We start from the raw sequence: 17,833 nt of genomic DNA, 5'->3' as shown, positions 1-17,833 counted from the left end.
ATGATTACACCTGTGCTCCTGTTGGGTGACCTGGGAAATGTGTCAGTGAGTAATGATTACACCTATGCACCTGCTGGGTGACCTGGGAAATGTGTCAGTGAATAATGATTACACCTGAGCACTTGCTGGGTAACCTGGGAAATGTGTCAGTGAGTAATGATTACACCTGTGCTCCTGCTGGGTGACCTGGGAAATGTGTCAGTGAGTAATGATTACACCTGTGCTCCTGCTGGGTGACCTGGGAAATGTGTCAGTGAGTAATGATTACACCTGTGCTCCTGCTGGGTGACCTGGGAAATGTGTCAGTGAGTAATGAGTACACCGGTGCTCCTGCTGGGTGACCTGGGAAATGTGTCAGTGAGTAATGAATACACCTGTGCACCTGCTGGGTGACTTGGGAAATGTGTCAGTGAGTAATGAATACACCTGTGCACCTGCTGGGTGACCTGGGAAATGTGTCAGTGAATAATGATTACACCTGAGCACTTGCTGGGTAACCTGGGAAATGTGTCAGTGAGTAATGATTACACCTGTGCTCCTGCTGGGTGACCTGGGAAATGTGTCAGTGAGTAATGATTACACCTGTGCTCCTGCTGGGTGACCTGGGAAATGTGTCAGTGAGTAATGATTACACCTGTGCTCCTGCTGGGTGACCTGGGAAATGTGTCAGTGAGTAATGAGTACACCTGTGCTCCTGCTGTGTGACATGGGAAATGTGTCAGTGAGTCATGATTACACCTATGCACCTGCTGGGTGACCTGGGAAATGTGTCAGTGAATAATGATTACACCTGAGCACTTGCTGGGTAACCTGGGAAATGTGTCAGTGAGTAATGATTACACCTGTGCTCCTGCTGGGTGACCTGGGAAATGTGTCAGTGAGTAATGATTACACCTGTGCTCCTGCTGGGTGACCTGGGAAATGTGTCAGTGAATAATGAATACACCTATGCACCTTCTGGGTGACCTGGGAAATGTGTCAGTGAATAATGAATACACCTGAGCACTTGCTGGGTAACCTGGGAAATGTGTCAGTGAGTAATGATTACACCTGTGCTCCTGCTGGGTGACCTGGGAAATGTGTCAGTGAGTAATGAATACACCTGTGCACCTGCTAGGTGACCTGGGAAATGTGTCAGTGAGTAATGAATACACCTGTGCTCCTGCTGGGTGACCTGGGAAATGTGTCAGTGAGTAATGAATACACCTGTGCTCCTGCTGGGTGACCTGGGAAATGTGTCAGTGAGTAATGAATACACCTGTGCTCCTGCTGGGTGACCTGGGAAATGTGTCAGTGAGTAATGAATACACCTGTGCTCCTGCTGGGTGACCTGGGAAATGTGTCAGTGAGTAATGACTACACCTGTGCTCCTGCTGGGTGACCTGGGAAATGTGTCAGTGAGTAATGAGTACACCTGTGCACCTGCTAGGTGACCTGGGAAATGTGTCAGTGAGTAATGAATACACCTGTGCACCTGCTGGGTGACCTGGGAAATGTGTCAGTGAATAATGATTACACCTGAGCACTTGCTGGGTAACCTGGGAAATGTGTCAGTGAGTAATGATTACACCTGTGCTCCTGCTGGGTGACCTGGGAAATGTGTCAGTGAGTAATGAATACACCTGTGCTCCTGCTGGGTGACCTGGGAAATGTGTCAGTGAGTAATGAGTACACCTGTGCTCCTGCTGGGTGACCTGGGAAATGTGTCAGTGAATAATGAATACACCTGTGCACCTGCTGGGTAACCTGGGAAATGTGTCAGTGAATAATGAATACACCTGTGCTCCTGCTGGGTGACCTGGAAAATGTGTCAGTGAGTAATGAATACACCTGTGCACCTGCTGGGTGACCTGGGAAATGTGTCAGTGAGTAATGAATACACCTGTGCACCTGCTGGGTGACCTGGGAAATGTGTCAGTGAGTAATTATTACACCTGTGCACCTGCTGGGTGACCTGGGAAATGTGTCAGTGAGTAATGATTACACCTGTGCACCTGCTGGGTGACCTGGGAAATGTGTCAGTGAATAATGATTACACCTGAGCACTTGCTGGGTAACCTGGGAAATGTGTCAGTGAGTAATGATTACACCTGTGCTCCTGCTGGGTGACCTGGGAAATGTGTCAGTGAGTAATGTTTACACCTATGCACCTGCTGGGTGACCTGGGAAATGTGTCAGTGAGTAATGATTACACCTGTGCTCCTGCTGGGTGACCTGGGAAATGTGTCAGTGAGTAATGATTACACCTATGCACCTGCTGGGTGACCTGGGAAATGTGTCAGTGAATAATGATTACACCTGAGCACTTGCTGGGTAACCTGGGAAATGTGTCAGTGAGTAATGATTACACCTGTGCTCCTGCTGGGTGACCTGGGAAATGTGTCAGTGAGTAATGATTACACCTGTGCTCCTGCTGGGTGACCTGGGAAATGTGTCAGTGAGTAATGATTACACCTGTGCTCCTGCTGGGTGACCTGGGAAATGTGTCAGTGAGTAATGAGTACACCGGTGCTCCTGCTGGGTGACCTGGGAAATGTGTCAGTGAGTAATGAATACACCTGTGCACCTGCTGGGTGACCTGGGAAATGTGTCAGTGAGTAATGAATACACCTGTGCACCTGCTGGGTGACCTGGGAGATGTGAGGTGTGTGGGGTCCTGAGGACAGAGTTTGAGAACCATTGTTATAGATAATGGGGCTGACTGTGAGCTGGATGCATCCACTTTCCTGTCTGATAACTCTATTATGGTAATGCGAGAATCTGCCTTTGTATAATAACAGGAGCTGATTGGCTGGTACTTTATCTGTTTACTTTTTCTTTATCCAAGGCTTAGTACACAGAACCCTCCAATTGAAGACTAAACTATTTTCCCCAATACCGGTGAGCAGGGGTTACATTGGTATAATTTTTGAGCAATGAAAGTGAATCTATAATATTATAAACAGAAATGCATACGATAATGATAACGACCATGTTAGGGTGTATTTTTTGGTTATTTTATTATTCGGTATTTGCTTCACTTTTCATAGACACTGTGCAGTCCTCTCACACACGGCCCGGAGCCCATTATAACACGCAATGAGCAATATTATCATACGCACTGTAGTACTGTATTCCCGATACTGGTTTGCAATTGACATAGTATTTATTTCTAATGCTTGCTGGTCTACTTTGGTACTTTCTGCCCATAAAACAGATTCATCAGTTATGTTTTATGTTTTGTGCTGTCCGTTAGTGATTTGGCACAGAAATATCACAGTGGTTACACGGGCTGTATCTGGTGTGTTACATACTGTTCTGAAAATCTTCATGACAAGATAACACAATCTCCTCCATTCTCAGGGTGCTGCTCCCTTCTCAGTCCAGACCCAGAGAGAGTCAATGGCCAATATTACATTGCCGGGAGAATTAACAGTTCTGTTCGTCGCACAAATACTATTACAGCAGAGTGAAAACCTTTAAGAGAGATGTGGCCACTAAATTATTACTGCCGTGTAGAAAATCAGAATCTTAAAGCAGCTCTTGGAATATGACGACTACCCTGTCCCGAATCTCCTTGGTCCTTGCCCCATAGATCATGGGATTGCACATGGGTGGAATGAGGATATACAGGTTAGCGAGAATTATGTGGATGTGCAGAGGGATGTTATGTCCAAACCTATGTGAGAAGAAGGAGAAGAGAGCCGGGATGTAGGAGATCAGGATGACACAGATGTGGGGGCCGCAGGTACCTAGAGCCTTGCTACGAGCGGCCCTGGAGGAAAGTCTAAAGACCGCCCTAACGATGGCACAATATGACACAGTTATACATATAATATCTACGGCTATCACCAGCAGAGCCACAGTTATACCGTACATCTGATTTATGGTGGTGTCCATGCAAGCGATCTTCACCACAGCCATATGCTCACAGTAGGTGTGAGAGATGATGTTGGTCCTGCAGTAGGACAACCTCCTTATCAGGAATGGAGCTGGGGCCATGAAGAATGAGCCTCTAATTATTGCTATAACCCCAATCCTGGCAATAGTGGGGTTAGTTAGGATCGAGGTGTATCTGAGAGGGTGACAAATGGCGACATAGCGGTCAAACGCCATAGCCAAGAGAACTGTAGACTCCATCATGGAGAGGGCATGGATGAAGAAGAGTTGGGCCAGACACGCATTGAAGTCAATCTCCCCGCAACTGAACCAGAAGATGCAGAGGATTTTTGGAGTGGTGGTTGCTGATGCCACAAGGTCAATCACTGACATCATAGAGAGGAACAGATACATTGGTTTGTGAAAGGTCTCTTGTGGAATAATGATGCAGAGCAAGATGCTGTTCCCCAGGATGGTGAGAACATACATGGCACACATAGGGATGGAGAACCAGAACTGGACGAACTCCAGGCCAGGGATCCCAATCAAAATGAAATTCTCCGGTTGGTAGAAAGTCTCATTGTGATCAGTCATCGCATTTATTGTTTCTGTAAATAAAATGAAGATAATAGTTAATTTCTCCAAAATACCTGGGGTATGCAATGGGGTCTGCATGCGTGCTGTGATAATTCATATGAAAATGTTTCTCTATTCTTATGTAATTCAGAAATGTAATAACATTGCACATAATGTCCCCCCTGTCTGTCTATCTGTCCCTCCCCTGTAGACTGTAAGCTCTCATGAGCAGGGCCCTCTTCCCTAATGTGCTTTTCCTTCCTGCACCTAAACCACCATCTTCTCCCCACTGTCTACAAAACAGCGCCCAACCTTTGGGTGCTGCTACTCTGCTGATTATTTGGGTACTATGCTGAAGCAGCAATATTTATAAACCGTGTCCATGTTCTGTAATGTTCTGTACTGTAAGTCACTATGTGAGGCGCTGTGTACCCCTTGTGGCACCATATAAATAAAGGATCACAATATATAACAATAAGTCAGTCATATTACTTTCTATGTCTCTCATTGGCCTATTTATCAGCAGGCCACCTTTAGCGGTGATAGAGTTGTTCTCTTTACCACTCATAATGGTGTCAAAAAAAATCACAAATAAATATCTATTTATTCAATTACATTTAATGAAAATTTGCTTTAGTTTCCGAAAATTCTTTACTATTCTTTTGGTAATTTTTCCAGTCCTTAGGATGGTTGCAGGAACAGTCCTTTATGACTCTCACCCGTGTAAGTGTTTCATTTACACTCTTTACACATTTAGGGTCTCATTCAGACCCGGTTGCAAGCGCTGATGCGCTTGCAACCGGGACAATGGCTAGCCCTGCGCATGCGCACAAGCCCCGGAGCGAGAGGGAAACTCTCTCGCTCCGGAGCTCTCTACAAAAGGGCCGGCTGTCGATGTTGATCGACAGCTCGCCCCGTTTTGTAGGCGGGGCGGGGGGGTGGTTTCGAAAACGGAGACCATCACCCTGGTCGGTCGCTAAGCTGTGGGTGGTAACCCACAGCTTAGCTAGCGACCAGGAGGCCGCACAAAAAAAAAAGGAAGCGCCCTACCTCATTCAGAGAGTGGGATCGCTTCTTGCGACCACCTCTGAATGAGGGTCTTACTTTGTTTGTCCTTACGCCAGATCTAGTTTTAACAATCTGTTACTTATACACCAACACAAATAGTGACTACTTCATATTGGTAAAATAAATAATAAATTATTATTCCCAATGTTTTATTACATTAACAAGAAGACCCCAGACCTGACACACGCACCACACCCCTCTTCAATAAAAATGTTCCCAGCCTGCCTCAATTATGAATATACCCAAAACGCCCCACCCCTCAATTGGAAACATACCCCAGACCTGACAATCTCCCCCTCCTTCCTCATTATTATGCTAATGCTGCAGACACCCCCCAGTTGCAGTTCTAATCTACCGGGGGTGCACAAAGGCACACCATCGAGCGGATATCGGCTGTGCCATCGGACTTCTGAGTAACCCCATAGCTGCACAGAATGTCAGGCGGTATTTGTCTGCCTGTGTCTGCAGAGCAGTCTCTGATACCAGCACGCCCCCGACACACCCACTGACTTCAGCCACTCCCCCTGTCAGCACCCCAGTGTAGAACCTCTGGCACCTCCCCTCCCAATTAATATTTATGTGCTTAGAGGCATTTACTTTTGGCTAATTTATTGTTAAAGGCTCAGGAATGGTTTTAATTAAATAGGACATGTATTTTGGAGTATGTTATATCTATGGCCCTCATTCAGAGCCGGACGCAATTAGCGCTCGCTCGTCCTGAAAATAGGGGTGGCTATTCAAATGAACCGTTCGCTGTTTGCGATCTGTTCACGCCTCTAGGTCTGAACGAGCGAACAAAACTTGCGGTCGTTTTTTGGGAAACTACGCCCCCTGGCCGCTCGCATCCTACGTCATGTCCGCTATTTATTAGATTAATCGAGTACATCGAACAGGGTATGAACTGCTCGCTATTCTTGTGGTCGGTTTTTGCTACCACAATTTTGCGAGCAGTTCTGGCTATAAAATAACCCAGTGACGTGGTTAATGACGCTGCTTTTTTAATTATGCACACCCATAAAACGCCCATTTTGACCTTTAAGCATGCCTGCGTTCTGATTTCCACTCCCCGTTTTCAAGCACCTTCCCCTGTTACCACCCACATACGCCTCATTCTGTCACTCAAATTAGCAGGCATTCGCTATTTTGCGAGCACATGAATTTCGACCGCACAGACTGGTTCGCGCATGCGTATAACGATCTGTACGCATGCGCAGTTGGCCAAACATCACTCGGAGCGAATGAGCTGCCACTTACAAGTGGCTCTGAATCAGACCCTATGTTAATAATACACAGTTGCATTGGAGTATAATGTAGCCAGCTTAAGGGGCACAACAAGAAGGGGGCACTGCATAAGTGGCACAACTACAAGGGGCACAAATACAGGGGGCACTGCATAAGGGCCGCAAATACAGGGGGCACTGCATAAGGGGCACAAATACAGAGGGCACTGCATAAGGGCCACAAATATAGGGGCACTGCATAAGGGGCACAAATACAGCGAGCACTGCATAAGGGGCACAAATACAGGGGGCACTACATAAGGGGCACAAATACAGGGGGCACTGCATAAGAGGTGCAAATACAGGGGGCACTGCATAAGGGGCACAAATACAGGGGGCACTGCATAAGGGGCACACATACAGGGGGCACAGCATAAGAGGCACTGCATAAGGGGCACAAATACATGGGGCACTGCATAAGGGGCACAACAAGAAGGGGGCACTGCATAAGTGGCACAACTACAAGGGGCACAAATACAGGGGGCACTGCATAAGGGCCACAAATACAGGGGGCACTGCATAAGAGGTGCAAATACAGGGGGCACAGCATAAGGGGCACAAATACAGAGGGCACTGCATAAGGGCCACAAATATAGGGGCACTGCATAAGGGGCACAAATACAGGGGGCACTGCATAAGGGGCACAAATACAGGGGGCACTGCATAAGGGGCACAAATACAGGGGGCACTGCATAAGAGGTGCAAATACAGGGGGCACTGCATAAGGGGCACAAATACAGGGGGCACTGCATAAGGGGCACACATACAGGGGGCACAGCATAAGAGGCACTGCATAAGGGGCACAAATACAGGGGGCACTGCATAAGGGGCACAACTACAAGGGGCACAAATACAGAATACACTGCATAAGGGCCACAAATACAGGGGGCACTGCATAAGGGGCACAAATACAGGGGGCACTGCATAAGGGGCACAAATACAGGGGGCACTGCATAAGGGGCACATATACAGGGGGCACTGCATAAGGGGCACAAATACAGGAGGCACTGCATAAGGGCCACAAATACAGGAGGCACTGCATAAGGGGCACAAATACAGAATACACTGCATAAGGGGCACAAATACAGGGGGCACTGCATAAGGGGCACAAATACAGGGAGCACTGCATAAGGGGCACAAATACAGAGGGTCTGCATAAGGGGCACAAATACATGGGGCACTGCATATGGGGCACAAATACAGGGTACACTGCATAAGGGGCACAAATACAGGTGGCACTGCATAAGGAGCACAGATGCAGGGGGCACTGCATAAGGGGCACAAATACAGGGGGCAATGCATAAGGGGCACAAATACAGGGGGCACTGCATAAGGGACACAAATACAGAGGGGACTGCATAAGGGGCACAAATACAGGGGGCACTGCATAAGGGGCACAAATACAGGGGGCACTGAATAGGGGCACAAATACATGGGGCACTGCATATGGGGCACAAATACAGGATTCACAGCACAAGGAGCACAGATACAGGGAGCACTGCATAAGGGGCACAAATACAGGGGGCACTGCATAAGGGGCACAAATACAGGGGGCACTGCATAAGGGGCACAAATACAGGGGGCACTGCATAAGGGGCACAAATACAGAGGGCACTGCATAAGGGGCACAAATACAGGGGGCACTGCATAAGGGGCACAAATACAGGGGGCACTGCATAAGGGGCACAAATACAGAGGGCACTGCATAAGGGGCACAAATACAGGGGGCACTGCATAAGGGGCACAAATACAGGGGGCACTGCATAAGGGGCACAAATACAGGGGGCACTGCATAAGGGGCACAAATACAGGGGGCACTGCATAAGGGGCACAAATACAGGGGGTACTGCATAAGGGGCACAAATACAGGGGGCACTGCATAAGGGGCACAAATACAGGGGGCACTGCATAAGGGGCACAAATACAGGGGGCACTGCATAAGGGGCACAAATACAGGGGGCACTGCATAAGGGGCACAAATACAGGGGGCACTGCATAAGGGGCACAAATACAGGGGGCACTGCATAATGGGCACAAATACAGGGGGCACTGCATAAGGGACACAAATACAGGGGGCACTGCATAAGGGGCACAAATACAGGGGGCACAAATACAGGAGGCACTGCATAAGGGGCACAAATACAGGGGGCACTGCCTAAGGGGCACAAATACAGGGGGCACAAATACAGGGGGCACTGCATAAGGGGCACAAATACAGGAGGCACTGCATAATGGGCACAAATACAGGGGGCACTGCATAAGGGCCACAAATACAGGAGGCACTGCATAAGGGGCACAAATACAGGGGGCACTGCATAAGGGACACAAATACAGGAGGCACTGCATAAGGGGCACAAATACTGGGGGCACTGTATAAGGGGCACAAATACAGGGGGCACTGCATAAGGGCCACAAATACAGGAGGCACAGCATAAGGGCCACAAATACAGAGGGCACTGCATAAGGGCCACAAATATAGGGGCACTGCATAAGGGACACAAATACAGGGGGCACTGCATAAGGGGCACAAATACAGGGGGCACTGCTTAATGGGTACAAATACAGGAGGCACTGCATAAGGGACACAAATACAGGGGGCACTGCCTAAGGGGCACAAATACAGGGGGCACTGCTTAAGGGGCACAAATACAGGGGGCACTGCATAATGGGCACAAATACAGGGGGCAGTGCATAAGGGGCACAAATACAGGGGGCACTGCATAATTGGCACGAATAGGTCATGCTCCTGTAAATGTCATACCAAAGGCGTGTGTACAAAAATGGGGCGTGGCCGTGTGACAGCCTTAGTGCACGCTTTCTGTAAGCTCTATAAATTAGCTATAGGTATTTTTTGTCTCTTTGCCTCTGACTGGTTGGTCACCCCTGCTTTTAGGGCATGAAGGTAATTATGGGCCCGATTTAGACCCGCTCGCTAGGATGATTTGCACGCAGTCTGTGTATGCATACACATCATATGGCGCGTGCGCGAAACAGTCTGTGCGATCACAAAGCGATCGCCCCTTGTGTACAGACTCCTCACTAGCTTGAGTGATAGGACGAGCCGCTTGTGTGTGGTAACGGGTTGGTCGATGGAAATGGGGGAGTGGTGGTGCGAATGCAGGCGTGCCTGAGTGTGTTACCTTCATTTCAGAGGTACGCATAATTAAGACGCAGCGTCATAGTACGCGTCACATGGCTGAATTACACACTGAAGCACTCGCAGTGCTTGCGGTAGGGCATGCTTACCTACTTTTGAAAAAGCTTTTCATGGAGATTGTGAAAGCAGCACCTATGAATGCGCTGTAAACTGGGCGTGTACTGCTACATGTGAGAGGCGTGTACTGCTACATGTGAGGGGCGTGTACTGCTACATGTGAGGGGCGTGTCATAAAATTTACTTATATCCAAATGTAAATGAGCCCCAAAGCAGTTAGTAAGGTCTATTTGTTGATTAAAAAAACACTGATACTTCTCAGAAAATATATGTAGCCATAGGGATCATTATGCCTACACATATCTGCAGAGAAATTATACTAATGATCCCATTTCAATGTACATATCTCTGTTTTTTTTATATAACAGCTACATAATGGGGTAAGCTGTAATGAGGGAGATTGTTAGACTCTTCAGGGAGTCAGGGAGATTTCTGCTATTTCAGGGAGTCTCCCTGACAATGAGGGAGAGTTGGCAAGTGTGCGGTAGGGTATGGTCAGCCACAAGTGCTGCGTATGCATCCGATGGTTCACGATGTTACCAATTGTTGCATACACTGCCTGGAGATGATGTGTGTTGTGAAGACACATTGGTGAGCGTCTGCATACACACTGCGATCACACGCCAAGACATAGTGGGCGTACTATTTCTTTGCTGTGCGATCGCGGGATTTGCATACTGTCGCTGTATGCGAACAAATCTAGCGAGCAGGCCTGAATCGGGCCCTATGTTCCCCAGATTATACTGGAATTTACCTTTGACAATAGTTAATAAAGTTCATTTTAAAAAAGTGATGAAATGATCCGTAGCATATGTGCTGACTATTATAGCAGATGTACTGTAGCCCCCATATACTGTGCTTACTGTATCCCCCATGTACTATGGTTACTGTATCCCCCATGTATTGTGGTTACTATATCCCCCATGTACTGTGGTTACTGTATCCCCCATGTACTGTGGGTACTGTATCCCCCATGTACTGTGCTTACTGTATCCCCCATGTACTGTGCTTACTGTATCCCCCATGTACTATGGTTACTGTATCCCCCATATATTGTGGTTACTATATCCCCCATGTACTGTGGTTACTGTATCCCCCATGTACCGTGGGTACTGTATCCCCCATGTACTGTGCTTACTGTATCCCCATGTACTGTGCTTACTGTATCCCCCATGGACTGTGGTTACTGTATCCCCCATGTACTGTGCTTACTGTATCCCCCATGTACTGTGGTTACTGTATCCCCCATGTACTGTGCTTACTGTATTCCCCATGTACTGTGGTTACTGTATCCCCCATGTACTGTGCTTACTGTATTCCCCATGTACTGTGGTTACTGTATCCCCCATGTACTGTGTTACTGTATCCCCCATGTACTGTGTTACTATATCACCCATGTACTGTGTTACTGTATCCCCCATGTACTGTGCTTACTGTATCCCCCATGTACTGTGCTTACTGTATCCCCCATGTACTGTGGTTACTGTATCCCCCATGTACTGTGTAACTGTATCCCCCATGTACTGTGTTACTGTATCCCCCATGTACTGTGCTTACTGTATCCCCCATGTACTGTGTTACTGTATCCCCCATGTACTGTGGTTACTGTATCCCCCATGTACTGTGGTTACTGTATCCCCCATGTACTATGGTTACTGTATCCCCCATGTACTGTGGTTACTGTATCCCCCATGTACTGTGTTACTGTAGGCTAAGTAGCTGCTAGTGTGAGACAGGGTCAGACTGCGCCGTTACTTTCTCCCTCAGTATACCGGTACTGTACTGTACATCCAGAGCGCTGGTGTCTGTCTCTTATTTGTAAATTCCTTCTGCCAACTGGACTAATATTCTAAGGAGTGCAAAGTGCAGTGGCATCATGAGCAGGGCCGGATTAAGGTCTGTGGGGGCCCCTGGGCAACAAACATGTGGGGGCCCCTATTAAATGTTGACAAACTGGGGGTATGCGCAATGGGGACCTTATACAGAGCCCACAGTAGTGTCAGTGCCCATAGTGGTAGTGCCCCGTATGCAGAGCCCACAGTAGTGGTGCCCTTTATGCAGTACACCCAGTAGTCGTGCCCCCAGTAGTCATGCCCCCTGTGATCATGCCCCCAGTAGTCATGCCCCCAGTAGTAATGCCCCCTGTGGTAGTACTCCCAATAGTAATGCCCCCAATAGTAATGCTCCCTGTAGTAGTGCCCCCAAAAGTAATGCCCCCAGTAGCAATGCCCCCAATAGTAATGCTCCCTGTAGTAGTGCCCCCAATAGTAATGCCCCCAGTAGTAATGCCCCCAATAGTAATGCCCCAATAGTAATGCTCCCTGTAGTAGTGCCCCCAATAGTAATGCCCCCAGTAGTAATGCCCCCAATAGTAATGCTCCCTGTAGTAGTGCCCCCTATAGTAATACCCCCAGTAGTAATACCCCAGTAGTAATACCCCCATTAGTAATACCCCCAGTAGTAGTGCCCCCTATAGTGAAGCCACTTGCACAACAAAAAACCTAATACTTAACTTAAGGCCCATTCCTGCATCCACTGCCAACCGGTCCACTCGGCTGCTCTTCTCCTCTGCACCATGGGAGAGACATCATGAAGTCTCTCCCATAGTGCACTGCGGGAGCCGGAAACCGGAGCTCACGAGTGAGCTCTAACCTCCGGCTCTGGCTGCTGCTGCGGGGAGGGAGCCGGGCGCCTGCTGGTTACAAAATCTCAGTGGGCGCCCGGCAAATGGAGCCTCCCTGCGGCGCCAAGCTGAGATGGGCCGGAGGAGGTGGAACTGGTTCTTAAGAGAGACATTCTTAAGAGAGGAGGGGGCCTGTGTGCACTCCCCATGCGGGGCCCCCTTCTCTCTTCCCGGTGGCCGGCAGCCGACTGACGCGGCTGGCCATCCACCAGAGCATTAGTAGGCTCCGGGCACTAGAGTGTGCCCGGAGTCTACTGTGCATACGCAGAACGCTGGGAAAATGGCCGTGGTGTCCATTTTCCAGGTATTCCGAGCAGTGCTGACACCCGTCGCGGGACCACAGGCAGGTAAGTTTAAAATAATATGGGTGCAGGGTGTGAGGTGCGGGACCCCCCTGGACCCGGGGGCCCGTGTTCCCCGCACACACTGCACCCATTATAGATACGCCACTGCCGTGAGGCCGCGTTCCTTTAGTTAGACCACACCCCTTTCCAGATGGGCGCGCCTTTGGCACATGGGAGGTATCCAGAGTGCGCACCGGGTGTCACCAGACCTGGTGACGCCTCTGGTCCCCTGTTCTGTTACTATACAGATGCTCCTCACTGTACAACCTTCTGTACAACAACCGCTCAGACTTACGACCTGCACTCTGACCAGCCGGAGCCCATAGTACAATGACTACAATATTACTCTTAATGTTTATTATATAACTTTAATTGCCCTGTACAGTATATAAGACTTTTGCAAAGTTAAACACAGTTACAGTATCACGTTTGAGTTTAGACCTTTTCTTTATTCAGGATAAATAATAACGATTACCTGCATTAAGTTTATGCAGCTCCTCATTTAGTGACCAATTTGTTTAGCAACTTAGTTGTAGTAATAGAACCGTTAAGTGAGGAGCATCTGTATACCTGTATACCTGTATATCTGTATATCTGTATACCTGTATCTGTATACCTTTATATCTGTATATCTGTATACCTGTATACCTGTATATCTGTATATCTGTATACCTGTGTCTGTATTCCTGTATATCTGTATACCTGTATACCTGTATCTGTATCTGTATATCTGTATCTGTATACCTGTATATCTGTATACCTGTATCTGTATATCTGTATACCTGTATATCTGTATACCTGTATACCTGTGTCTGTATTCCTGTATATCTGTATACCTGTATATCTGTATACCTGTATCTGTATATCTGTATACCTGTATACCTGTATCTGTATACCTGTATATCTGTATATCTGTATCTGTATACCTGTATTCCTGTATATCTGTATACCTGTATATCTGTATACCTGTATCTGTATACCTGTATCTGTATACCTGTATACCTGTATCTGTATACCTGTATACCTGTATCTGTATACCTGTATATCTGTATACCTGTATATCTGTATATCTGTATACCTGTATACCTGTATTTGTATATTGCACATACTGTACATAAGTGGGTTCTGGGTCTGATGAGAGTTATACACCTATTATTTGCAGTCCCTGACCTCCGTTCTCCATACTAAATCATTGTACTTTGTTTTTCTTGTAAATCTATGTATTTAAGAGTTTACAAAGAGCAACAAAAGCAACTTTATCAGCACAAGTGGTCGCACAATAACCTGTTACCAGGAACAGAAAATGAACCGGTTAGAAATCATGAAAAGATAAATGTGTAACAATAAATGTGTTGTGTGGTATTTGTAGTTGGCTTTTTATTGAACAATAGAGATGGGTTACTGAGGTGTAATATGTGATAAGGGGGGTATCAGTGAATTGCGGATGGAGATTGACCACTGAAGTGACAGATATCACCCATGATTATAGGGTGCCAGGAAGTTCACTACTGACATCACGAATGATGTCAGTAGGGCCGCCCACAAATGGTAGGCGTTCCTTCGGGAACGCCTCCGTTTGTCCAGCCACCCCCCCTCCCTGCCTACAAAACGGGATGAGCTGTCGATCAACATCGACAGCCGCCTCGCTTTGTAGCGAGCCCCGGAGGGAGTGAAGTTCTCACTCGCTCCGGGGCTCGTGCACGTGCATTGCGCATGCCGCGCTTGTGCACTGGCCGACCATCGACCCGTTTGTGAGCGCTATGCGCTCGCGAGCGGGTCTGAATCAGGCCCTATGTTTGGAGCTGTGAGTGATACATCTGGCATGTTAGGTACCCTTTAATTTGGCCAAATTGGTACAAATTGTTCTCCCAAATGTCCCTTCTTATTTCTTGTTCGTTATCTGGGCTGAATAATTGTACTCAGCTCAGTGAATTAGTGCGGCCTAGATCGCTGCACTTACACCCGGAGTGGGAAGCTCCAGAGCTGAATACCGTGTAATGCAGGTAGGGGTCACGTTGGAGATGGGGGTTACTCATACTAAATGGGAACAGTATGGAAATGGTACAATACTGTACGTCACACATATTTTTACAAACGTTTTAACGTCGTCTGGAATTTCTGACTTCTCACTATGACATGAATGTGAGAAGATGATGAACCACCAGATCGAATGTTGGCCAACACGCACTGGGCCTGGACGGGACACAGAACTGATTTCTGTAACTGAGCTGGATAATAAAATGCATCGTTTACATGCGGACAATGAGTTACAAGTCAGTTAGTAAAAGCTGATATATTGTATATTGTATAACTTACCAAAATGGATCTAATGAAGGGGAACAATCCCAAAGCAGCAGCGAGACATCCACACCTGGCCGACGCCGAGCCCTCCTGTATCCATCTGTTACTGGTAGACGTTTATCTAGTGTAGTATGGGAGGGCTGCTGTACAACAGCCAGGGAAAGGCCTCCCCTATGGAATTTATTATTACATAATGTCCTTGGGGTGGAGTTCCACAGGCCTGGAGGTTCCACTCAGATAGGACATAATTAATCCTCTGAGCAATCCCCCTTCCGGCATTAGAGGACGGGCAGGACAGTAATTCTCATTTACAGGAACATCTTCCTTCATTACAATTGATTTCTAGAAAATACAACTATAAAATAAAATATTTCCTATTTCCATTAAATGCAAACTCCAGATATTCCTATATATTCTGAAACTTGCACTTATACCCATGTGTGCGAGGCCTGTACACTGGACTCTATTTTATGAAAATGTTGTGTATTTGTTAGAGATAAGCAGTTTGGTTTCCCTGGAAACAGAACACACCCAAACTTTATGGTTCCGAGTGATTTCAAAACACGGAAAAACGTCATCTTCCTGGCGTCGTATCTCGCGTGTTTTGGATTGCATATAAAAGTCCCTTCCTCATGATCGGACGCCATCTCACACAGGAGAGCAGTGGGAGAGGGTGAGGGAGTGTGTTCAAAAAAATGCCATTAGCAAGTCATCAGGGCGTCATTATGGTGCCATTAGGAGTAGATTAAATTTAGATTTAGACTTTAGAGTTTAATAGTCGGTACATTTGCAGCAGGGAAGCACTGTGAGGTGAATGGATGGGGAGGAACTGGCTAGTATCAGAGCCAGATTTGCCCAACTTGCACAGGTGTCCCCCCACACACACACACAGATTCCCCTCACACATATCTCCCAAGCAGAAAAGATTTCCCCTTAGCAGCGGACCCTCCTCGCCTTTTTCTCATTTGTGTGTTTCCTCTGTCTAGAAATAGGGGGGATGGAAGGGAACCAGCGCTTAATTGTGATGAATCGTGGTTCCTATAAGGGAGTTGCTTCAGAAAGCTAGAGATGTCTCATCTCCAGAAAGTAAATTGACTATATGATTATGAAAGTACTGAAGCGCTACACCATGTAATGTTGCTGTCTAATTGTGATCAAACTTATAAGTACTAAACACACACTGATGTATAAAAATAGAAAAAAATGTTTTACTTAATCCAACAGTATTCAACAAGTACATAAACATATATAGTGGAAAAACATGAAATCAGGGAAATATAAATGCAAAGTACTAGAATGATAAAGTCAATGTAGACGCTGCATTGATCTCAATATATGCATGCAATGCAATTGAAGGTGAGGGGTTAAGGATGGGAGATGAGGTGATATATAACTACGAACACTATGGTCACCAATCTCCTCTGTTGGGGATGAGACAGACTGAAAATTCCGAATAATGTTAATATGCTCCTTGAGAAAGGCGGAAGCTGAAACGCGTTGGAGAATCGCAGCATCTACACGAGACAGACAGGAGAATTCCCACAGGCTTATTCTGACTTATTCTCACAAGCCTCTATCCTTTCACCACACTCATCTGGATCGCGGTCACGTGACTACAGGCAGCGCCTGCATATGGAAGACAGAAGACGGAGGCAGAGACTGGAAGACGGAGACTGAAGACTGAAGATACCGCGAGCCGGCAAAGGACAGGAGCGGCCATCTGGGACACGCAAGGGGAGGTAAGTGCTGTACAGGAGATTTCTGCTATTTCAGGGAGTCTCCCTGACAATGAGGGAGAGTTGGCAAGTGTGCGGTAGGGTATGGTCAGCCACAAGTGCTGCGTATGCATCCGATGGTTCACGATGTTACCAATTGTTGCATACACTGCCTGGAGATGATGTGTGTTGTGAAGACACATTGGTGAGCGTCTGCATACACACTGCGATCACACGCCAAGACATAGTGGGCGTACTATTTCTTTGCTGTGCGATCGCGGGATTTGCATACTGTCGCTGTATGCGAACAAATCTAGCGAGCAGGCCTGAATCGGGCCCTATGTTCCCCAGATTATACTGGAATTTACCTTTGACAATAGTTAATAAAGTTCATTTTAAAAAAGTGATGAAATGATCCGTAGCATATGTGCTGACTATTATAGCAGATGTACTGTAGCCCCCATATACTGTGCTTACTGTATCCCCCATGTACTATGGTTACTGTATCCCCCATGTATTGTGGTTACTATATCCCCCATGTACTGTGGTTACTGTATCCCCCATGTACTGTGGGTACTGTATCCCCCATGTACTGTGCTTACTGTATCCCCCATGTACTGTGCTTACTGTATCCCCCATGTACTATGGTTACTGTATCCCCCATATATTGTGGTTACTATATCCCCCATGTACTGTGGTTACTGTATCCCCCATGTACCGTGGGTACTGTATCCCCCATGTACTGTGCTTACTGTATCCCCATGTACTGTGCTTACTGTATCCCCCATGGACTG

General features: G+C 47.2%; 1 protein-coding gene across 1 annotated transcript; it reads right to left on the bottom strand.

Moving 5' to 3' along the window:
- Nucleotides 1–3,510: 3,510 nt before the first annotated feature.
- LOC148431351 (olfactory receptor 52P1-like) lies at nt 3,511–15,406 on the bottom strand. The gene is made up of 2 exons (XM_088466075.1): nt 15,340–15,406; nt 3,511–4,466 (listed from the first exon to the last, which is right to left on the bottom strand). The coding sequence occupies exon 2, from the start codon at nt 4,450–4,452 to the stop codon at nt 3,511–3,513; it is 942 nt and encodes a 313-aa protein (XP_088322201.1). The 5' UTR covers nt 4,453–4,466; nt 15,340–15,406.
- Between the last annotated feature and the right edge of the window lie 2,427 nt (nt 15,407–17,833).

Source organism: Taudactylus pleione, unplaced genomic scaffold (assembly GCF_031769625.1).
Source record: "Taudactylus pleione unplaced genomic scaffold, aTauple2 ptg002403l, whole genome shotgun sequence".
Taxonomy (NCBI): domain Eukaryota; kingdom Metazoa; phylum Chordata; class Amphibia; order Anura; family Myobatrachidae; genus Taudactylus; species Taudactylus pleione.
The sequence above is the reverse complement of the archived record's forward strand: the minus strand, read 5'-3'. Positions and strand labels throughout refer to the sequence as shown.